Source organism: Eucyclogobius newberryi, unplaced genomic scaffold (genome assembly GCF_026437365.1).
Source record: "Eucyclogobius newberryi isolate DKJ021-1_F unplaced genomic scaffold, fEucNew1.0.hap1 SCAF_22, whole genome shotgun sequence".
Lineage (NCBI taxonomy): Eukaryota > Metazoa > Chordata > Actinopteri > Gobiiformes > Gobiidae > Eucyclogobius > Eucyclogobius newberryi.
Genome location: NW_027315857.1, coordinates 25,572,325 through 25,596,456, shown reverse-complemented (window position 1 = coordinate 25,596,456; position 24,132 = coordinate 25,572,325). Strand labels below are relative to the sequence as shown.

General features: G+C 43.1%; 1 protein-coding gene across 2 annotated transcripts in view; it reads left to right on the top strand.

Moving 5' to 3' along the window:
- Positions 1-15,454, top strand: part of LOC140371625 (diacylglycerol kinase delta) — a 79,627-nt gene extending 64,173 nt beyond the window's left edge. Inside the window, exons 18-30 of one of the 2 annotated variants that reach the window (XM_072458797.1) lie at positions 902-1,000; positions 2,329-2,413; positions 2,499-2,606; positions 3,950-4,046; positions 4,151-4,258; positions 5,462-5,575; positions 6,118-6,252; positions 7,709-7,872; positions 9,041-9,146; positions 11,728-11,817; positions 12,712-12,825; positions 14,030-14,156; positions 15,364-15,454. In XM_072458797.1, coding sequence (XP_072314898.1) covers positions 902-1,000; positions 2,329-2,413; positions 2,499-2,606; positions 3,950-4,046; positions 4,151-4,258; positions 5,462-5,575; positions 6,118-6,252; positions 7,709-7,872; positions 9,041-9,146; positions 11,728-11,817; positions 12,712-12,825; positions 14,030-14,156; positions 15,364-15,407 — 1,391 coding nt within the window. In that variant the 3' untranslated portion in view covers positions 15,408-15,454. Of the gene's footprint in view, positions 1-901; positions 1,001-2,328; positions 2,414-2,498; positions 2,607-3,949; positions 4,047-4,150; positions 4,259-5,461; positions 5,576-6,117; positions 6,253-7,708; positions 7,873-9,040; positions 9,147-11,727; positions 11,818-12,711; positions 12,852-14,029; positions 14,157-15,363 lie in introns of both variants that reach the window. The other variant, XM_072458798.1, reaches the window with a different exon arrangement.
- The last annotated feature ends 8,678 nt before the right edge of the window (positions 15,455-24,132 follow it).

The following is a 24,132-nucleotide window of genomic DNA, read 5'->3' as shown; positions in this document are numbered from 1 at the left end:
AGTAAGGGGAATATTACAACATAATTAACATATTTATATATACTTAACCACAGAAAAGCACATTTCTCAAAAGGTAATGGGCAGAACAAGTATATTACACCTGGGGGCAGCTCACAAACATGACGTAGCTGTACACGAGCCGACCAGTGGGGGCAGCTCACAAACATGACGGAGCTGTACACGAGCCGACCAGTGGGGGCAGCTCACAAGCATGACGGAGCTGTACACGAGTCGACCAGTGGGGGCAGCTCACAAACATGACGGAGCTGTACACGAGCCGACCAGTGGGGGCAGCTCACAAACATGACGGAGCTATACACGAGCCGACCAGTGGGGACAGCTCACAAACATAACGGAGCTGTACACAAGCCGACCAGTGGGGGCAGCTCACAAACATAACAGAGCTGTACACAAGCCGACCAGTGGGGGCAGCTCACAAACATAACAGAGCTGTACACAAGCCGACCACTGGGGGCAGCTCACAAACTTAACGGAGCTGTACACAAGCCGACCAGTGGGGGGCAGTTTTTTTTTAAGTGACTACTCGACTACTCCCATCTCGTTCTCTTGGCCCTTTTCAACAAATGTGATCTAAAAACTGCTGCGGGCGCCTCCATGTTTGTTTTTCCTGCCGCACTTTTTTGTTTTGGTCAATTCTCTAACTGACGGAAGTATAAATGAGGCACAGAGCTGTTCATGTACGAAAGTGGAGCATAAATGAGCCTTAAAAGCACATGTGATGACAAGTACTTAGTTTTGTCATTTCATACCCTTTGTATAAACACCAAAATTACGATAATTGAACCAGGCATTGTAAGTCGCTCTCGTCTTGTCATTTTATTTGCTCGTCCCAAACAGTTTTTAACCCTGAAATCCTCTCAAACGTGTCTGTGTTTCCCAGTCGTGGACGAACAGAACCGCCACACTCAGGTCCAGAGGATGTCGTCTTCTTCCTCGTTCAAGAGGGAAAACTGCGACGAGCTCAAAGACGCCGAGCCACGTGAGTTCCACCGCAGGTTTAGCGGAAAGCTCCACCTTGTGAGGTCATTGGGTGGTGATCCAGACGTGTTTCCGAGTGTCTTTAAAGTCCAGACGTCTTTAACTTGCATGAACTCACACAGGAAAGTGACTTCAACTTGAGCAACTTGTATTTTTAGCCTGTTTAAAATGCTGTTTTTCTTTAGTGCGACTGCAGCTGTTGTCCTGGCGCCCTCTGCTGGCCGTAGCATACACACAGAAGACATGAATCAAATTGTCCTGGGTTTTTTAATGTTATTTAAAGTATTAAATATAAATAATTTTAATCTTGTTGTGAAACTGAGCTACATCTTAATATTAAGGTGTAGCTCAGTTTCACAGCTCTTCCACTGTAATATTAATTTATGTTATATAAAACCAAAATGCACATGCCTCACTTTAAATGAAAAAAACTCTTTGAATACAAAAACAAGGGGCGAAGGAGGGCAATATATCCACATTTAGATCATATTGTGAGTGTCGTTTTGAAGATGTGCAACATATTAATGTCGGGTTTATCGTTTACAGTAAAAAATGCTACAAAAAGAGCTGATTGCAAATGAAAAATGTGATATTTTGTGACTAATTTTACAAAGGGAAAGAAATCCCGCACACTGTCAAACTACGCCGTCACGTACGCCCTTATCCTACGCACCTGGCACAGAACCTGATGTGCGGAGCATCGTCTTGATTTCCAGTGACTAATTTTGCAGACATTTCACTTCATAAACAAAAACAAACAAATACAGTCCAGTACAAATATAAAGTAACACGCTGTAACTCGACTAGTCATTATATTTAGCAATAAAACTAGTCAAATCAAAGAAGGCAAATCCGTTCAAGTGCATCAAATAATACACAGAAATGACCGGTAAATTTAAACCGGTAGCAGTTTTCTTGACGATATATGTTTATTTATTCATTTTTTTTTCAAATCAAGGCTACCAATGACCATTATTATTATTATACTGAAGTCGATGAGTCAAATGATTATTTCTTTTGCAATTTGAGACATTTTAAATAAATTTTTAACCAAATAAAGTTGAAAATATGGTGACTGAAGGCTTCTAGATGAAATATCAACATTTTTATCAATTAAGTCTATTATTGATTCAATCTGAAATAGTTTAGTCTTTTTTGACATTTTTATTCAATAACGCCACTGTCTTTGTTACAAAAAGCCTTTTCTTTTGTGTTTTTGAGCCTGTTTAGTTCGAGAAATAGTCGACTAGTCACAGTTGTTGAGTGAGAGTGATCGTTACGGCCCCAATGACACAAACGATTGCAAATTCACGTGTTTTTTTGGCTCAGGTGAAGGGAACCTGAGCCCGACGTCGCCCATCGTCCTGGAGAAGCCCGAGAGCGCGTACACGGCCACCTACAACGACGTCACCGTGTAAGCTCCGCTGCGGCGTCGGGTGTTTTCACCGCGGCGTCTTTGAGCCCCCAGTGACGACGGAACCCTTTGTTTTCTCTTGCAGACACTGTTCGGAAAAGTGCGTCATGAACAACTACTTTGGCATCGGCCTCGACGCAAAGATCTCGCTCGAGTTCAACAACAAGAGAGACGAACATCCCAAGAAATGCAGGTACGGCTTTAGAAAACTCACAAACAACGGATGACAAATCACGCGGCTTATGTCCAGGGGTCTCATTTCTATAAACCTGACCTGGAATTCTTATGAAACGCATACGTAGGAATAAAACACAGGCTCATTCCTCTTCCGTCCTGGCACAGATCGTCGACATTCTCGTCCGTGAAAGCCGTGATGTGCAAAGTTCAGAATCTTTGTGACCGAACCAATCAAATGTCACTTTATAGGTTGCTTTATAAATGAAACCCCTGGACTGAACGCAGACTGTCGAACACGCAGCCTCGGTTAAATAAATGTATAGCTCATGGTTTTTAATGAAAAAACGTCTCATGCGTAAGATTAGAGATGGAAATGTAATGAAAATTTCACAAACAAAATAAATTGTAGATCTGGGGGTGAAAAATGACTTCAAACAGACCCTGATTAATTGCGGTTTATCATGTATAATTGCATTGTTTGGAATTATCATGCACAAAATTGTCAAGTTAGACATATTTCATACTTTAAAAAACACTGAACAAGCGGTTACACAACATGAGCATTTCATTAAAAAATGTTTTTAAAATGGGATTATGGTGATCTTTTAACATCTAATTAAAATATGACACAAACAAAAGCCAATGCGCGCCACTCAATAGTGCGCAATGTCTTGAGCGTTTTGAACCCGAAGTGGGCCAGCTATGGACATGTTTAAGAAAAGAGTCTGAAGAAAACAGAATATTTTTATTGGATGGAGGAAGGTAATTTAATTTTCTCTGCATTCGTTCATTGCTTTAATTATTAAACTGAATTGATTAAATTTTAATAAATGCTTTATGTTTATACATAAAAGCAAAAAAAAAGTTACATGCAGTGTTATTTTATTTAAGATGTCCATCCTCTGTCAGCAGCGGTGGAAAAGTATTGTAACTTTAGGTATCTGTACTGTACTTTACTTTGTACTTTTATGTCACTGCATTCAAGAGTAGGAGGTGTACTTTCTACTGCACGTTCTGCCTTGAGGGTTTGAGTTCAAGCCCCATCGATTGGAAATGCTCCCGTCGACCAAAGAGTAGCACAATTCTCTCGTCAATCGCTCGAATCAAACTTGGACGTACACATTTAAACCAGTTCTTCAAAGCGTTTACTTTACTGCTACTTTTACCGATCGTTCGCAGCAGAGTCCTGAGCGTCCATGTTGCATTTAACGGACTCGCAAAGCCACCAGTTTAATGTTCCGTGCAAAAAACAAACCGCAAACAGCACAGGCATTAGATATTGCCCTGACCTGTTCCGACGTAGAGGTCAGACAGAGCGAGCTGACCGCCGCACTGACCCGTCCATCTCGCCGTTCGCAGCAGTCGCACCAAAAACATGATGTGGTACGGCGTCCTGGGAACCAAAGAGCTGGTGCAGAAAACCTACAAGAACCTGGAGCAGCGCGTTCAGCTGGAGGTGAGTCAGAACGAGCGCAGACGCCGCACCTTTTCCGCGGGGCTCCGAGCTCATTTCTCCTCTCTCCCCTGCCCTCTCTTCCCCCCCGCCGGCGTTGTTTGCAGTGCGACGGCGTTCCCATGTCGCTTCCCAGTCTGCAGGGCCTGGCTGTGCTCAACATCCCCAGTTACGCGGGAGGCATCAACTTCTGGGGCGGGACCAAAGAGGACAACGTAAGTAGAAGTTTAGATTGACGTTTTGAACTAATCCAGGAAACTGGATTTCAGAATGTGTTTGTAGGGTCCTAACTACAGGTTTTAAGACTCATGGGGAAACGCCTGATGAAATGAGAACACAGACTCAAGCCAAAATAAGAAGGCAAAAAGCAGAATTTTTCTTTTGTCAAAAAGCAACAAAAGCGTGACTAAAAATGACAAAAGTGTGAAAGAAAGCTACAAAAACGTGACTAAAAATGACAAAAATGTAACAGAAAGCTACAAAAACCTGACTGAAAGTGACAAAAATGTGACAAAAACATGTCTAAAAGTGACAAAGGTGTGACAGAAAGCTACAATAACGTGATTAAAAGTGACAAAAATGTGACAAAAGCTACATAAACGTGACTAAAAGTGACAAAAGTTTGACAAAAAGGACGCAAACGTGACTAAGAGTGACAAGTTTTTTGGCCCAAATCTGAGTCTTATTTCCTCGTGGCGTGGACTGCCGATTAGTCCTGCCACGTATCAATCATAAAATCCACCTACCGCTCACCTGCAGCCGCGTGCGCACTTGCGCCTGAGTTCTCAAATCGCCGAAAAATCGTCCATTGCGCCTTTAAGCAACTTGAGGTACCAAAACGTGACTAAAAGCGATTGACAGCGACAAAACACATCTGAGACACTATTGGTGATAAAAGATTACAAAAGTTTTAAAACAACGTGCCTTTAGAGTGACAAAACAAAAGTGTGAAAATGCAACATAAAGCAACCACTAAAAGTGACTCTTCCTCTTCATCAGTCCAAACTCAGACTTGATCTTGTGCTAAAGTTTCCTGTTTATCGCCGCACGGCACTCGCTTTGTCAAGAGCCAAAATGTGATATTTCCAGGTCCTAATGCGTCTAACATGATCCAAAGCATGACATAAAGAGGGGTTCAAACGCGGCGTGGAGGCTTTTAGAGAAGTCAAAGAAATGAGGCAAAACTGTTCCTGTGCGATCTAGCTTTAGCCACTATCCTCACACACACAAACACGGAATTACTAAACGTCTTTTCGTGACTCGCTCAGATCAGTCTCATGATTAAAATGTATAATTCAGCTACGATTTAGGTTGTATTTATTAATAAAACATTAGTTATGGCCGCCATGAAAATAGCCGTGCTGAAGCGCATTGCGAACGTGGCTGCAGAGGACGTTACCGAAATGTTGTTTTGACAGAACTTTGGCGCTCCCTCGTTCGATGATAAGAAGCTGGAGGTGGTGGCTGTTTTCGGGAGCATGCAGATGGCGGTGTCCAGAGTCATAAACCTGCAGCATCACAGAATCGCTCAGGTAACGACAACATGTTAGAGGACACATCATCTGTATCGTTCGTGTTGTTCTTGTCCTTTACACCTGATCCTTTGTATTGGCATCTCATGTTTTGGAGCTTAAAATAATGTTTCTACTGAAAACCACACAGGTTTTTCACAGTCAGCAATTTCCCTCACTGAGATTTGTGTTAGCGGTCCATCTACTGGCAGCAGAGGGGATTACAATGATGATTTATGGTCTGTAAAACAGCAGAGGAGACCCCCAGATCTCAACCTAGGACAATGTCGCAAAGGTGCGAGACTTGAAAGTGGGTGTTGTTGTGAGGAGAAGGAGCAGAGAAGACGAGCTTATAAAGAGAAGCTCAAGAAAAGCTTTTTCAACACCAAATCCTGATAACTGACAGATAGAAAGTTGTGTACGCTTTCAACATGAGATGCCACAGCAAAGGTACGTTCAATGGACTATGTGGAGTGAACGAAAAGTTTAGCAAAAATAAGAGCTATTGTTTTCCTGTTTATTTCTGCGCCGTTAACAGTGTTGTGACTTTTGTGGTGTCTCAGTGTCGTCAGGTGAAGATCTCGATCCTGGGCGAGGAGGGCGTCCCGGTGCAGGTGGACGGAGAGGCCTGGGTGCAGCCTCCGGGAGTGCTCAAGATCGTGCACAAGAACCGGGCGCAGATGCTCACCAGAGACCGGGTAAGACGCAGGCCTTTCAGACTGTCGTGAAGGTAAGACCCGGGAGCAGATGCTCACCAGAGACCGGGTAAGACGCAGGCCTTTCAGACTGTCGTGAAGGTAAGACCCGGGAGCAGATGCTCACCAGAGACCGGGTAAGACGCAGGCCTTTCAGACTGTCGTGAAGGTAAGACCCGGGAGCAGATGCTCACCAGAGACCGGGTAAGACGCAGGCCTTTCAGACTGTCGTGAAGGTAAGACCCGGGAGCAGATGCTCACCAGAGACCGGGTAAGACGCAGGCCTTTCAGACTGTCGTGAAGGTAAGACCCGGGAGCAGATGCTCACCAGAGACCGGGTAAGACGCAGGCCTTTCAGACTGTCGTGAAGGTAAGACCCGGGAGCAGATGCTCACCAGAGACCGGGTAAGACGCAGGCCTTTCAGACTGTCGTGAAGGTAAGACCCGGGAGCAGATGCTCACCAGAGACCGGGTAAGACGCAGGCCTTTCAGACTGTCGTGAAGGTAAGACCCGGGAGCAGATGCTCACCAGAGACCGGGTAAGACGCAGGCCTTTCAGACTGTCGTGAAGGTAAGACCCGGGAGCAGATGCTCACCAGAGACCGGGTAAGACACAGGCCTTTCAGACTGTTGTGAAGGTGTGTTAAATGAACTGTTTGTACAAGCTAAAGCAGACCCCAAGAGCTTCAAAAGAGGTCTGGCTCGTGCACACTTAGAACACTTTAGCCATAGATCATTGGACCAGGGAGAACACAAACGGAATGGAAAGAGAAAAGAACATTTTTGATTTCTTAAAAACAATTTCTAAGCGACACAAAAATGTGACAAAAACAACAAACAATCAACAACAAACTAAAACTAAAAACAACAAAAAGTCACAAAAACATGACTGAAAGCAACAAAACATGACATGAGGGACTATTAGCAATAAAAGCTGACCAAAAGTGACAAGACCTGAGTAAAAGGCACAAAAAAGCAGCTTAAGAGTGACAAAATGCAACTGCAAATGATGCTACTACTACTACAAAAACGTGACGACAAAACGCAACAAAATGCCACTCAAAGCCACAAAAAGTGACCAACACTTCCTCTTTATCAGTCCAAACTCTGACTTGATCTTGTGCTTAATCGCCGTATTTCCACTGATGCTAACTTATACGTTGAGCCGTAGCGACACAAAGCTAGCAAAGCGCGTTAGCAACAGCTATGTCCTGTTTATCGCCACACGGCACTCGCTTCAGCAAGAGCAAAAATATGATATTTTCAGGTCATAATGCGTCTGACATGATCCAAAGCCAAAGCATGACATAAAGAGAGGTTCAAACGCGGCGTAGAGGCTTTGCAGAGTAGTCAAAGAAATGAGGCAAAACCGTTCCTGTTCATGCTAGCTTTAGCCACGCCCCTCCCTCACACACACACACACTCACTTGGAATGGCTAAAGGTCTTTGGATTCCGCAGGCGTTCGAGAGCACCCTGAAGTCGTGGGAGGACAAGATGAAGGTGGACCCGTACAGAGAGATCCGGCCGCGGCTGAACTCGCAGCAATCCATGGAGTATCTGACGGAGGAGGAGTGTGCGCAGGTGCAGCAGCTCGGGCTGGTGGCCGACACGCTCATCAACAAGTGAGTGACAGAAGTTTCAGAGAAAGAGTTTCATTGAAGAGCATCAGAAATGTAAAGAATACAAAGACCTTACCCTCAAATATTCCAATTAACACAATGCTATGCTTAACATTGTTCTTCTTCTAATTAAATGCAACATACCGTATTTTCCAGACTATAAGTCACACCTTTTTTCATAGGTGCGACTTATACTCCAGAGCGACTTATATGTAATATTATTCCTTATTTTCACACTGGCAACCGCAAAAGGGCGCTCTAGGCTCTAAGCAACACAGAAGAAGAATCTGCACTTCCTCTGGAGTTTGTGGAGTTGTTTAGAAGTGACACAGAGGAAGAAGAATTCAATGGATTTAGTGATTTGGGGTAAAACTGATGCTTTGCTAAACTTGTTAGCATGTTCTTTATGCTATAGTTATCTGAATAACTGTTCATATGTTACGTTAACATACCAGACACTTACCACAGTTCTGTCTGTGCCTCATGTAGCTGAAGGTGTTAGCGTTAGCATACATCATGTAGCTGAAGGTGTTAGCGTTAGCATACGTCATGTAGCTGAAGGTGTTAGCGTTAGCATACGTACACCTATTAACCATGTTCTCTAATTATTTTAAACTGCATTTACAGATTAAATGTCTGTTCTTGGTCTTGGATTTCATCAAATATACTTATATATGTTTTTTTTCTTCTCTATTATGCATTTTTGGGCTGGTGCGACATATAGTTCGGAAAAATACAGTAATGAAAACATTAATTTTTACATATTTATTTACAAACGATCTCTCAAAATGTCCTCGGCCAAACACACGTTATTTCTGAATCTCACTGAAATTGTCCATTATTTCACTAATTGACGCTTATGTTTCTGCTCCGTCTCGTCTTCTCACCTCTGTTTGGATTTACTACCGTTATTTTCCGCGTTATCTGATAATTGTCTTCAGCGGGAACAAAACACCTCCGAACAGTAAAACCAACGCTGACTGACGATACGAGCCGGACTGGAGCATTCGACACAACAGAGAGGCGTGGACACTTTTCCTTGCGGCCGCGGGGTTAATTACTTCATCTAATTGCCGCGATCGTTGCAATTAGACCATTACCAACGGCGTAGAAACGATAATTACACGCTGCGTTTCAGGCCGTTCACTTTCTCCTCCCTCTCGTTTCGCAGGATTCGTGAAACGGCGAAGAGCCACAAGCTGGTGGAGCAGGAGCTGGCGCACGCCGTCAACGCCACGGCTCTGGTGCTGACGGAGGCTAAGCTCTCTAGTCCAGAGGTGAGGAGGAGGGAGGGGGGGAGGAGGGAGGATGAAGGATGAAGGGAGGAGGAGGAAAGTCCACTCCAGAAATGGCTGGAAGTATATATGCTGACTCCCACACAATACATTTTGACTCCCCATTTACTTTATCATTTGACCCATTTTTTGAACAATAGGTCCCCATTTTACCGCATATTTATTTTTCTAGAATTGCTTTAAATTGGTTGAAACAATGATACAGAAACTATCATATAGGCCTTTTAGTATAATTAGAATTATCATTAATATCTTTCATATAGCTTTTCCTGGCCGAGAAGGAGGGTCTAAGGCAGGGGTGGGCAAACTACGGCCCAAGCTTGTCCAAGTAATATTAAAAAAAATAAAAAAATAAATCCTTTTTGGCCCTCAGACATCTTTCTGCACGTGTATTCTTAATACATATGACGTGAAATCAATTAAATAATATATTCAATAGCCTATATTTGACAGAAAAGTTATATTTTATTTGATATTTCATTTTTGGGATTTTTTTTTTTCACACCAATGATGGCGGGCCGGCCCTCCGCTACTTGCCTGGATTCGAATATGGCCCTTGGAGGAAAATAATTCCCCACCCCTGGTCTAAGGACAGGGGTAATTGCTTACATATGTTCTATTAGCTTATCTTTCAACTTCATTTACAACATTTGATATCAATTCTTAGTTACAGAGTAGGGTTGGAATTATAGGAGAATGATTCATGGACCGTAGTGTATTTCCTGCGTGGCAAGTTTCTAGGTCAAACCTATTGTCTGATCCGGCCATGCACTTGGGGCTCTATCCCAGAAATACAGAACGTTTTAGACTCCTACTTCCTTCCACCTAAAGCCTTAATGAGCTGGTCTCTCAATCTACTTCAACAAACGTTGAAACAACAACTTTGTTATAACACCGTTTGGTTTCCCTTCATCCATTGCTTCAAAAGCGTTCACTCCCATCGCACTTAAATTCACACATACACAACTGGCACAGTTTCAATATTTTGTTGTATCTCAGGTCTTCAAGGACCTGTCACTCAATTATCTCAGGTCTCCTCCTCCCCCTCTTCTCTTGGTGGTGGGGTGGGGTTTAGCGCCGTCGCTGCAGCAGCAACCAGGGGTTTCAGGATCTGGACGCTGTCTCCTGAGGGGAGTGGTTTCATTGTCCTTTTCTTTTTTTGTTAAAGCAAATTTCAGTTTATTTTTTATTTTATTTTTTCTTTAATTTTGCCCTCTTTATTCATTTCTTACATTTTTTTGCATCGGCACAGCATAACGCTGTCATTTTTAATTCTTCATCTTTTTTTCTTTTCCTTTTCTGGTTTTTCTTGAACTTTTCTTTTCAATTCAATGGTATTTTGCACACTTAATTTTCTCTTTTCCCAATGTTTTAAGTATTCGCGTTTTTCCATTTTTAGCAGGCATTTATTTTGCATCTCCCTCCAATCCTAATTTTGAACATCAACAACTATTACTATTACAAATGTTGATGTTCTACATTTATTTATTTTTTCTTCCGTCCTAACTCTGTTCCTATCCGGAGACTAGGTAACATGGTTTTGGATTTTACGGGAATTTTTAGGGTTCGGTGACTCAAGGTTTGATCAACCTTTTTTCTGCAGCCCTTTTTGTTTTGTTTTTCTTACTCAACATTTGCATTTAGGCTTTACACAGTGCACTTTTCTCTTCTACTACATAACAAATATGACAGATTTTCTTACCCACCTTCCTCTGTCTTCTTTTCGCCCGTCTCTCCCGGGGTGACGGGAGAGACGGGCTGTGAAGCCGAGCTTCTGTCCCCGAACGGATGGTGAGAAAAGATTTACTACCCTCACTGCCGTGGCCACGGTCTTCACAGGTTACGGCTCCACAGCTCGTCTGTCCACGGGTCTCTTGGCCTCAAGAGTTAAGCTCAAAACATTCCATAAAAACAAGAACGACACAGGAGGCAGTTATTTACTCGTGCGATGAGAAATGCTGGAGGTCTCAGTCACAGGGCGTCACTAACATCTCTGAGCTCTCTCTGCATATCTCCTTTGTTTTATTGGTTCAGAGTTTAGCAGTCCGGGGTCAAAAGTTCACAAAACACTCCACATGTGGTTAATGGTCCCAAGATAAGCACACACAATGTTAGTTTTCACAAGTCCAAATTTGGCTTCTTATCTTGGCAACGTTTAAACAGCAAATATCTTCTGCCTGGACTTGATTTAATGTCTAAAAAGATGACTCCGCTCTGACCATCTTTTACTGCAATGATCAATACAAAAACACTTATATGAAGTTATACTTTCATGGATTTATATTGATACAAATGATAAGACCTATGCCTTGTTTAGATTTTATTCAAAGCAAAAGGGGAGAAGAGGAGAGAAAAGGAGAAAAAAGGAGAGAAAAGGGGTGAGGCGATTTGCTATGATGGATTAGGAAGAAGAAAGTGGGAAAATGCGTTTGATTAAACAACTGACTTAGAATTCCTTCCAGATCTTCTAGAATGTTGGCCTTTGCGCAGGGAGAAGCTCAGCAGATCTATTCATGCTGGTCATCCACATCTAAAACGCTTCATTGCGTGGCGTGTCTTGCAGTGCCTGAGTCGGAGCGCAGCTGTGGAGATCGTCAACAGCAGCAAAGTCCTTCAGGCCGAGACCAAGATGCTCCTGGACGGAAACATACTGGTCTGTTCCTCTGACATCATCACATTTACATGACAGATTATGAATGAATATAGGCCACTTTTCCCATGTTTGTCCCATTGTCAATCTCACACAGGAGTTTGTTTGGATCCTGAGCCTCACGTGTGTCTCAGTGTGTCTCACTTCCTGGTCACTTAAGATAAGATAAGATAAGATAAGATATTCCTTTATTGTCCCACATGGGGAAATTTCATTGGTGCAACGCAGGTAGATGCAGAGGTAGATACAGAAGAACAGATCACTTATAGGAAGATATAAGTAGTTCCTGGTCACTTCCTGGTTTTGTTCCGCTCATTGAGTTCCAATCCTCTTCGGTCCATACCAGAGTTCTCGTCTCAGGCCTGGACCAGAGTTATTGTCGAGTTCTCGTCGAGTTCTCGTCGAGTTCTCGTCAAGTCTCCGGTCCGGACCAGAGTTCTCGTCTCCGGTCCGGACTAGATTTCTCGTCTCTGGTCCGGACCAGAGTTCTCGTCAAGTTCTCGTCTCCGGTCCGGACCAGAGTTCTCGTCTCCGGTCCGGACCAGAGTTCTCGTCTCCGGTCCGGACCAGAGTTCTCGTCTCCGGTCCGGACCAGAGTTCTCGTTTCCGGTCCGGACCAGAGTTCTCTCCAGACAAACCAATCCTGATTCAACTCTAAAGTGACCTGTGAAAAAACCCTAACAATCCATTTACACGTAAAGAGCCGTGTGTGTTTTGTGTGTTACATTCTGAGTGTGCGCGTGCTGTGTGTGTTACAATATGAGTGTGCTGTGTGTGTTACAATAAGAGTGTGTGTGTTGTGTGTGTTACAGTCTGAGTGTGCGTGTGCTGTGTGTGTTACAATATGAGTGTGCTGTGTGTGTTACAATAAGAGTGTGTGTGTTGTGTGTGTTACAGTCAGAGTGTTCGGAGGAGGAGGAGCTGAGGACCACTCTGAACTCACTCAGCGCCGAGCTCCACAAACTGGACGACATCCACTGGATCTGTCCTCTCATGCAGTGCAACGACGAGGTGACCAAAGCAAGTACTAAAGTATTGTCACCAGCTGGATCTGAATGTCACTAAACCAACAACGTGATCTCCTGAACATAGTAGCCCTGGCGATAGAGCTCCCCCTGCCGCTCCTTTGTGAGAATACAGTGTCAGAAGACGGACACAAAAGCAATGATAAAGACATTTCACGTTGCAAAATATGATAAAAGAGCCAGGGTTTCTCAGGAGAGTTGTCGATGTTGGCAAATGTTCAGGCTGGTTTTCTGTTCAGAGACAGCAGGGGGCGACAACGGACACTTCAAACGCCCCGAAAACACATATCTAACAATTACAGGGACTTACAAAGACGTTAATAAGGTGAAAATGTTACTTAGCTCTTTATTTAGTTTGCGCCAAAATGTCCTAATTTTGACTTTATTTTGTATATTTCTGACTGTTGTACATATAAATGATAGTTTTACACCAATCGAGCAGGTATTTGGTGAGAAAATCTGTAGAAAATGACAGGAAGTGACATCACACAAGGGACACTCACTCCAGCTAAAGTTTATGCAGATTGTACTCAAAGAAACAACTTTTTTGACTCTAAACATTAGTTCAACAAAATAAAGTTGCTCTCATATATAATTATTTTTCACACAAAAAAAAGGAACAGCGACATTAGATGAGTTTTGGCCCAGTGTGTGCTGGGTAATTTCCTACTATGATGTCATCAATTACAAAAAGGAAGTTAAATGATAAACTTTTTTAAAAAAAAAGCAATAGTCACAGGTACAATTTTTAGTAAAATTTTAAATATATTTATCTCAACTGCATTTTAGTTCAGTGAGTCGTCCAAACTGTAGGGGGCGCTTTAATTAAAGACACAATCGCAACAGAACTAGTCCTTTCCTCTTTTTCATAACACAGCGATGCGTTTTAGGGAAAATCAGCTGGGATGAAAAGAGTTAACCTCAGCCCACGTTTATATTTCAGTCAGTAGTCGTAATGCTGACTTTGATGCTGACTAAAAACACATTTTGATATGAAGACTTTTATTTTGTGATGCCATTCAAGTCAAATGTCATTGGCTAAAAGAGCTGGACAGCAGTTGCTGTTGTTGTTGTTGTTGTCCTCCTCATTTGCTCTCGGGCTTTACAGCAGGTCAGACATTATAGTGTACGACAGTCAACCTTTGACCCTTGTGCCGGCCCTCGGGTCACTTGTGGGCGTGTCTGTTCAGGAGGTGATGCGCAGCAGTAAAAGTGGCAGCAGCAGCAGCAGCAGCAGCATGAAGCTAAAGATCATCCCCAAAGTGAAGAAGGACCGAGAGAAGCTGCACAAGCAGAAGTCCAACAGCTCCATGTCAGGTACAGACCGGGTAGAGACCGGGTAGAGACCGGGTAGAGACAGAGCATAGACCGGTTACAGATCGGGTAGAGACTGGGTACACACCGGATACAGACCGGGCACAGACCAGGTACAGACGCAGCACAGACCAACAGCTTCTTCAGGTTTCAGTCCCTCTACAGGACAAGACTGGGACTGTACACGCTGAACAATAATACTTTCTTTATGTTTCCTTGTGGTCTTATTCGAGTTCTGATGAAGCACAAGATCAAATTTTGTTCTGTTTTTTGTGTGTTTTTTACACATCAAAACCTGCTCAACGAGTATCTGCTTCGGCTTCGATATGTCCATAACTCTAATATTCTGACTGCCGAAAACAAATTTAAAATGTACAATGTGTTGAGAAATAATAACAGTCAGATTTACAGTAGAATTCTTGGTCTGGTGGCAGTTGGTTCTCATGCAGCTGGTGTTCAGGCCGCAGTTATTTTATTACCTGGTTTACGGATTTTTGAATTAAATATATTGCACAGGTGGACGAAATATAAATACAATTTCAATTTCAAAAGATGTTTTCTTCCGGGTTTGCCCAAAACGCACCACAGGAGGAGAGGGGGGGTGCGCAAGTGAGTGTAACAGTAGATTTAGCGTGTTTTAGACAGACATAACTGATGCTTAAGTGTGCAGCCACCCCCACCCACCCAGTCATGGCAAAACGCGCTGAAGAAAATGTGGTAAACAGGTTTAAAATGTGTATTTGCGATGTAAATGCGCGCAGCAGCAGGGAGACGGGCACGCGCGCTCTCGCCGGGGCCGCGCGCTCTCGCCGGGGCCGCGCGCAGGCACAGCAACGCTTTCCACAATAAATGACTCCCGCAGGAGTTTGGCGAGAAATTGCTTCACGCGCTCTTATCTTTTGACTTAATACCGCTTTTTACATTTAATTTAATGCTATTTTGCGTTTTCAGCGATACTTTGTAAAAAAAAATTGATAATAATTTATTTTATTTATATTGTAGAAATCAATCATCTAAGTGCGGCGGATCCGTAAACCAAATAATAAAATAACTAAGGCCTTAAGAGGAATAAAAACGAAGCCATGACATTTCCACGAGACAAGACGCTCGACCAGAGAAGTTACAAAACGTACCTTCAATCCATTTTTTTGGTGCGTTAAATTATGAAAACATTGTCGTTCTGATGTAGTTTCTCGTCGTTTTCTTGTAGGAACTCTGGAAGTCAAAGCCGGGGATGATTTCTCAGGAAACTGAAGAGGCCGAAGTCCAAGGTTGCTTTTCGACCAGAACCAGCGCCCTCTGCTGCTCTCCCGCCGCCGCCGCCGCCCATCACGCCTTTTCCCGGACCGCCGAGTGAGACGCCGGGGGTTCAACTCGCCTCCCGACTCCTCTCAGTCCTCGGCGTTTCAAATATCACAAACGTCACTGTTTTTTTCGCGGCGCCGTCCGTCGACGTAACCCCGCCTCCAAAAGCGAGGAGCGAGAGGACGAGTTTGTACGCGGCGACGTCTTTGCATGCGCCATTTTAGCTTTTACGGTTTAGCTTTCGTTTTTGGGTCGTTTTGAGTTCTCGATTTTAGCCTTATTTATTCGCCGTCGCTACTGCCACGAGATGTTTCGCCCCGAAACGGCGACGGCACAAACGAAAACGGCCTCGAACGGACTTTTAACTTTTACGTTTTGCAAAAAAAACATAACCTACCAACGAATGTAACTTCTAACTCATGTGAATAATTATGCTGTCGTGATTTGACCGAGGCCTTGACGTTGTGGTGGTTCTTGATAGACTGTGGTGTGAAACGTTGCGCTGCGAAAATCAGTAATTTCATGTCGACGTGAAAACAAAAGTGGTTTTAGTATTGTTATATATTAGTAAACGGAACATACTTGAAGACATTGGCGGCGTTAAAATATTAGTAAAAAAAATGTCTCTCGCGGAAGATTTCTCCGTCTTTGCAATGATTGTATTTGGAAAAAGTTGAATATTTTTTGAGTTTTTTGCCTTGTCTGTGGTTTAAAAGCTATTATTATTATTGTATTATTACTAAAGATTTATATTTTTTGTATTTCCGATGGTACTTTATGGAGCTGGCTTTGCTGCTTCCCCGTCAGACACTGTGCGTGAACATATGAACATGTTTGTAATGCCCTGTATATATAGTTAAAATGTGTGTCCCTGCATGCTAACCTAGCTAACATAGCCTAGCGTCGTTTACTCTTACAAAGCCTCAATAGTCACTTCGCAAACCCATTTGTCGTACGTCTGCTTTTCAATATGGCAGGACTCAAACCAGGTACAAAGCCGGCAAAAATGGGAAACAAAATACAAATTATTATAGTTAAAAGTCAATATAAATATATGCAATCATTACAGTTATAGTTGTGCAGTTTAAGCTGCATTGTTTGTAACGAAAGGCTTCAGAATCGTTTGTAAAATTCCTGAATAAGGGCGTGAAATATATTCAGATTTGGAGTGGCTAAAGTGAAAGTTTAAAGGCGCACTGTGTAACTTTTCTGGAGGTGTCATTGCTTTGCCGAGAATGTTCCGCTGCATGGCATTAAACTATCTTCAGCTTATTCTGTTATGTTATTCATTTGTTATGGAGATTATTATGATTTTTTTTTAGTTTTTACTGCAAAAACACTTATGTTGACCTCACAATAGTTCTAGAGCTTTATTACATACTCATCCACAAATACTTTTTGTGAAGCTCAAATACAATTTTGATGTTGGAAAATGCTATTTTCTAACATCAAAATTGTTGTATTATTATTTTACTATTTCTTTAAGACATTAAAACCATTAGTATTTTTGATGATGATTTGATTTTTAATGTCCAAAAATCTGTGAAATAGTTTGTCGTTCTGCTTCATTTTGCCTTCAGCTTAGTTAGTTTAAACGTTCTGATGACATTTTAAAAGGTCTATATTGTAGAACATTCCAAGCCAATCCATAACACCTCCACGGAGACAAGTTGAAAAGTTTTCACATTAAAGGACACATATTATGCAAATTGTACCTTTTCTCTCTTCTAACCCCGTTCTCACGTTGTTCCTCGTCATGAAATCAGCAGGAGAACATTTAGCTTCATTCACACTAGTTTGATCAATCCTGGCTAGAAAGTCCTCTCCCTAATTTTTAAAGAAAGAAAGAAGAAAGAGCACGTTTAAATGCTGATAACGACACAAATAATGCATAATATTTGTCCTTTCAAACTCAGCATTTCACCCGTCCGTGTTGTGAGCCGTAGATTCCGTCGTGTCCCTGATACAAACCGGCCTAAACCTCTGGCGCCGTGGAGACGTCTCTCCTTTTCGCGCGTTCGGACATTTCCGTCTTCTGCCAAAACGAGCGCGCAGGGGCCCACGTCGAACATTTCAAACGTTTACCGCGACGCGCCTTTTGCACTTTACGACTACGCAAACTCAACGGGAAAAAAATACTGTGTCAAAGATTGTTTTATTTTCATTTGAGAAAAGGTTATATTTATATGTAAAGGGACTTACGTGTGGGGTGTGAGTTGCACAATAGTCACAAAATAGCGTTGCAAGGCTTTGAAACTGTGTGACTTTTGCAGAGCGCCTGGTTTTAAACACGCACTTCAGTATTTTAAATGCTGTTTTATGAGAGGAACTGGGTTAAAGGGCCCGACAGGAGCGATGCCATAAGCACTGCTGTAAAGAGGCCAATCAAATGCAAACCAGGAAGTGCTGTTTGTTTCTGTTCGTAGCGTCGCTCCCGTTTGTTAGCCTGGCAGCCGGACTCCAACATTTCAGTCTGGTCCACTGTTTTCCCTCTTTTTTTTCCCTTTCTTTCTTTTTTATTTTTTTTTTGTAATGACTCGCAACTCGCATGAAACGTCTCATTTAGCGGCGGATTGGACGAGGTTCCTTATTCAAAACGATCAATGTGTGGCCACCTCTGCTCCTCCAGTTTAAAATATCAACGTTGACAGTAAGTGTTTTTTGTGTTTGATTTTGGGGCCCCAAAGTCACCAAGCGCCCCCAACAGGATCTAAAATTGTACAACAAACTATGGCAAATGTCACATTGCACTTTAGCCAACTAGATAACATCAACGTTCATCTGAAAACAAGAACAAACATCATACAAATGCACATTTTAGGGGGAGGAGTTCCACACTCAAACAAACACAGTTATGCCATGATGGGGGCCCCTAAGACGGGTTTGTTTACCTGAAGGCTTGGGCCGGCACTGGACACAACATGTTTAACTATCTGTCATATCTGAGGTCTTAAACAAATTGTTTCTGCTCTAAGAATTACAAGAGGACAAAGGGCAGACATTACCGTTAGATGACTTCAGACTTCAGATGTAGTTTAGGACACAGACACATTGTAAAAGCAGCTCTTAGGGTCAAAACAGGACCCTTGCATCGCCCGAGAACCAGGAGGTGCGCCGTTAGCACGCTAGTTGTTGTTAGCTTTACCGTGGTGGCAAAACTCCACTCTGGGCTATGAATTTATTTTTTTTAATCAGGCACACCTCATTTAAAGGAATAATAGAGGATTTTTGGTGCCAAATCTGAGGCTCATTTCCTCGTGGCGTGGACAGCAGATTAGTCCTCCCACATATCAATCATTCCCTGCGTGCTACTGCACACCTGCAGGCTTGTTCTGGCTCGTTCCCAGGAGAGCAGCAGGTTTCCCTGGCTGCACATGCGTGGTTGATGTGCAGGTGTGTGTTTAGAGAGTTCCTTCAGTTACAGGACAAAATGACCACAGAGACAGACTGTTCGAGCTCAGAAGAGACAGAAATCTGCGGAGGCGAGAGACGATGCGATCAAACAAACGCTGATAAACAAAGGCACGTGTAGCAGCGCGGCTGTTGGTGCTCGCGCACAGGGCTGAGTGTGCACATGCGCACTTTTCAAGAAGAGTTCTCAAATCGGCAAAAAATCCTCTATTATTATTGTTTAGCTTTTAAAATGACTTTTACATTCAATAACAAATGTTACTGGTTTGTTCCGTTAAATGCAGTCAACAATATTTGATGACCTTATGAACCACATGAAATCACAAATATTAACCAGAGACGTTTAACCGTGTTTACATGTGTTTTCATGGCTAATCCCAAACCTCTCATAGATTCTATTAAAAATACTGAACTGTCTTTGGTTTTTATGTTTTTCTTCTTTACCCAAACTAATGTTAACTTATTCGTTTGATCTTGAGTGCTCTTACTTGTTGTAAAATATAAGTTCAAAAAATAAAGAGAAAAAAAGAAAACTTTTTTGCTTAAAAACTGTTTGGAAAATATTTTAATATTTAGTTTTTTAAGTTGTTTACCATTGTGTTTTGATTATGTTTGTTATATATATATGAAATGCTTTAAGGGAGTTTTACAGAGCTCTTATTGAACGCAGCTCTGTGTTAAACACTGGGTCCATGTTGCACTATTGTTGATGGAGGTGTTGAGTTGTGGTGTTTGTCGTGTGCGTTTGTGACAAACTCGGACGCTTTGGAGAATAAACAAATTATTCAAGTGTGAAACAAAATCTGTGTTTGCGGTTTTGTTATTGATTTATCATAAAACACTTTAAATACATTAAATGTGGACGATAAAACGCATGTGTCGTCCTTGGTCACTCATCTTTTGTGTCTTTCCGTGTATCGTTCGATCACGTCAGTGGATCTATCCACCAATAACTGTCTAGATAAACCATTGTTTTATTTTGTGTGTAATTTTGACTGTTTTATTGTGCTATATCCATCTTTCTATCATCCATAACACAGGGATATTCAATTCAAAGTCACTGAGGTCCAGTTATTACATTTAGTTCCAGTAGAAGGTCTGAACCGAAGTCCTTTGGTGTCGACATTTTCATCTGTTTCAACAATATTTATTCTTAATTTCCAATGCAGGAAATGAACTGGTGCAGAACTATCTCTTTTACCATAAATAAAAGTCGTCCCAGGCAAATAAATTCAAGTCCTTTATTTCAGATGAAAGAAAACACAAACCTCAGAATAAAAGAAGTGCAAAGTGGAATAACTAATTGTTCTCTCAAATAACTTAAAAAAAACTAAAATGTGCAAACAGAGCATTGACTTAACATTCTCTCATCTTTGATCTCAAGATAAGGAGGTCCCAGCCCCCCCCCCCCCCCCCCCCCCCCAAAAAAAAAAAAGTCACATCTCCAGAAAACAAGTGGCTTTAAGGGGGAGAAATGCAACAGAACTGAGTCTTTTCTCTGAACTTTTCTCTTTTAATTATTTTTCTTTGACTCTTCTCATAGGGTCCTGGACCTTTAATGAGAACAATGAGCCTGTGGCTGACCTGTCAGTCATTTAAATCTCGGTTGGAATGAAGTTCGTGCCATTCTCAGGCTCATATCTAGTGTTCATTGTTGAGCCTAGAACTTGTTTTTGACGATGTTCATAGTGGAAAAAGCTGACTCAGCTGTAAGACGATCCAAACCTAGTCAAGACCAGAACACACTTTCAACCAGTCTGTAACCAGGAAGTAGCAGGTCAGTTGTCTCAAAACGCTCTTAATACAGCATTTCCCTGAGATCAATGACTCGAGCTGTGGAGATCCTGCTGAAAATCCTCTTCTGTGACGAGGAAAGGATTCTGGATGAACAGGAGGAGCTGCCCAAAACTTCATCATGATGCCGCAGCTTTAGACCCTTTGTTGATCTGAAGTTCTATTGTCACTCACTGGCGCGGCAGAACAGCTGCTCAGCCCTGCGCAGGTGACTGATCAGCTGCTCAGCCCCGCGCAGGTGACTGAACAGCTGCTCAGCCCCGCGCAGGTGACTGAACAGCTGCTCAGCCCCGCGCAGGTGCTGAACCCCGGACATGCCGTATTGTCGTATTTATTGAAGCAGCGCCGTGTCGATACAGCCACGGCCGCTCACAAAAACATTCTCCATGAAAATGATTTTATCTTGTGACTTTGGTGATGGCTGATCATCTCCATCCTGACATTCACCCATCTATGTATCTGTCTATCATCTATCTCCATCGTTTTATCATCTAACGTTAAACATGTCATCTATCTCCATCGTTTTATCATCTAACGTTAAACATGTCATCTATCTCCATCGTTTTATCATCTAACATTAAACATATCATCTATCTCCATCGTTTTATCATCTAACATTAAACATGTCATCTATCTCCATCGTTTTATCATCTAACATTAAACATGTCATCTATCTCCATCGTTTTATCATCTAACGTTAAACATGTCATCTATCTCCATCGTTCTATCATCTAACATTAAACATGTCATCTATCTCCACCGTTTTATCATCTAACATTAAACATGTCATCTATCTCCATCGTTTTATCAGTAGAGCCTGAATGAGAGCCTGAATAGAGCCTGAATGAGAGCTTGAATGAGAGCCTGAATAGAGCCAAAGTGAGAGCCTGAATAGAGCCTGAATGAGAGCCTGAATGAGAGCCTGAATAGAGCCTGAATGAGAGCCTGAATGAGAGCCTGAATAGAGCCTGAATGAGAGCCTGAATGAGAGCTTGAATGAGAGCCTGAGTGAGAGCCTGAATGAGAGCTTGAATGAGAGCCTGAGTGAGAGCCTGAATGAGAGCTTGAATGAGAGCCTGAGTGAGAGCCTGAATGAGAGCTTGAATGAGAGCCTGAGTGAGAGCCTGAATAGAGCCTGAATAGAGCCTAAATAGAGCCTGAATGAGAGCCTGAATAGAGCCTGAATGAGAGCTTGAATGAGAGCCTGAATAGAGCCAAAGTGACAGCCTGAATGAGAGCCTGAGTGAGAGCCTGAATGAGAGCTTGAATGAGAGCCTGAGTGAGAGCCTGAATAGAGCCTGAATAGAGCCTAAATAGAGCCTGAATGAGAGCCTGAATAGAGCCTGAATGAGAGCTTGAATGAGAGCCTGAATAGAGCCTAAATGAGAGCTTGAATGAGAGCCTGAATAGAGCCTGAATGAGAGCCTGAATAGAGCCCGAATGAGAGCCTGAATGAGAGCCTGAGTGAGAGCCTGAGTGAGAGCCTGAGTGAGAGCCTGACTGAGTGCCTGAGTGAGAGCCTGAATGAGAGCCTGAATGAGAGCCTGAGTGAGAGCCTGAATGAGAGCCTGAATGAGAGCCTGAATGAGAGCTTGAATGAGAGCCTGAGTGAGAGCCTGAGTGAGAGCCTGAATGAGAGCCTGAGTGAGAGCCTGAATGAGAGCCTGAATGAGAACTTGAATGAGAGCTTGAGTGAGAGCCTAAATAGAGCCTGAATAGAGCCTGAATGAGAGCCTGAATAGAGCCTCAGTAGAGCCTGAATGAGAGCCTGAATAGAGCCTGAATGAGAGCTTTAATGAGAGCTTGAATGAGAGCCAAAGTGAGAGCCTGAATGAGAGCCTGAATAGAGCCTGAATGAGAGCCTGAGTGAGAGCCTGAATGAGAGCCTGAGTGAGAGCCTGAATGAGAGCCTGAATGAGAGCTTGAATGAGAGCCTGAATGAGAGCCTGAATGAGAGCTTGAATGAGAGCCTGAGTGAGAGCCTGAATAGAGCCTGAATAGAGCCTGAATAGAGCCTGAATGAGAGCCTGAATAGAGCCTCAGTAGAGCCTGAATGAGAGCCTGAATAGAGCCTGAATGAGAGCTTGAATGAGAGCCTGAATAGAGCCTGAATGAGAGCCCGAATGAGAGCCCGAATGAGAGCCTGAATGAGAGCCTGAGTGAGAGCCTGAGTGAGAGCCTGAATGAGAGCCTGAATGAGAGCTTGAATGAGAGCCTGAGTGAGAGCCTGAATGAGAGCCTGAGTGAGAGCCTGAATGAGAGCCTGAATGAGAGCTTGAATGAGAGCCTGAGTGAGAGCCTGAGTGAGGGCCTGAATGAGAGCCTGAGTGAAAGCCTGAATGAGAGCCTGAATAGAGCCTGAGTGAGAGCCTGAATGAGAGCCTGAATGAGAACTTGAATGAGAGCTTGAGTGAGAGCCTGAATAGAGCCTGAATAGAGCCTGAATGAGAGCCTGAATAGAGCCTGAATGAGAGCTTGAATGAGAGCTTGAATGAGAGCCTGAGTGAGAGCCTGAATGAGAGCCTGAATGAGAGCTTGAATGAGAGCCTGAGTGAGAGCCTGAATGAGAGCCTGAATGAGAGCTTGAATGAGAGCTTGAGTGAGAGCCTGAATAGAGCCTGAATGAGAGCCTGAATGAGAGACTGAATGGAGCCTGAATGAGAGCTTGAATGAGAGCCTGAATGAGAGCTTGAATGAGAGCCTGAGTGAGAGCCTGAATAGAGCCTGAATAGAGCCTGAATAGAGCCAAAGTGAGAGCCTGAATGAGAGCCTGAATAGAGCCTGAGTGAGAGCCTGAATGAGAGCTTGAATGAGAGCCTGAGTGAGAGCCTGAATAGAGCCTGAGTGAGAGCCTGAATGAGAGCCTGAATGAGAACTTGAATGAGAGCTTGAGTGAGAGCCTGAATAGAGCCTGAATGAGAGCCTGAATAGAGCCTGAATGAGAGCCTGAATGAGAGCCTGAATGAGAGCCTGAATAGAGCCTGAATGAGAGCCTGAATGAGAGCCTGAATAGAGCCAAAGTGACAGCCTGAATGAGAGCCTGAATAGAGCCTAAATGAGAGCTTGAATGAGAGCCTGAATAGAGCCCGAATGAGAGCCTGAATGAGAGCCTGAGTTAGAGCCTGAGTGAGAGCCTGAATGAGAGCCTGAATGAGATCTTGAATGAGAGCCTGAGAGAGAGCCTGAATGAGAGACTGAATGGAGCCTGAATGAGAGCCTGAGTGAGAGCTTGAATGAGAGCCTGAGTGAGAGCCTGAATGAGAGCCTGAGTGAAAGCCTGAATGAGAGCCTGAATAGAGCCTGAGTGAGAGCCTGAATGAGAGCCTGAATGAGAACTTGAATGAGAGCTTGAGTGAGAGCCTGAATAGAGCCTGAATAGAGCCTGAATGAGAGCCTGAATAGAGCCTCAGTAGAGCCTGAATGAGAGCCTGAATAGAGCCTGAATGAGAGCTTGAATGAGAGCTTGAAT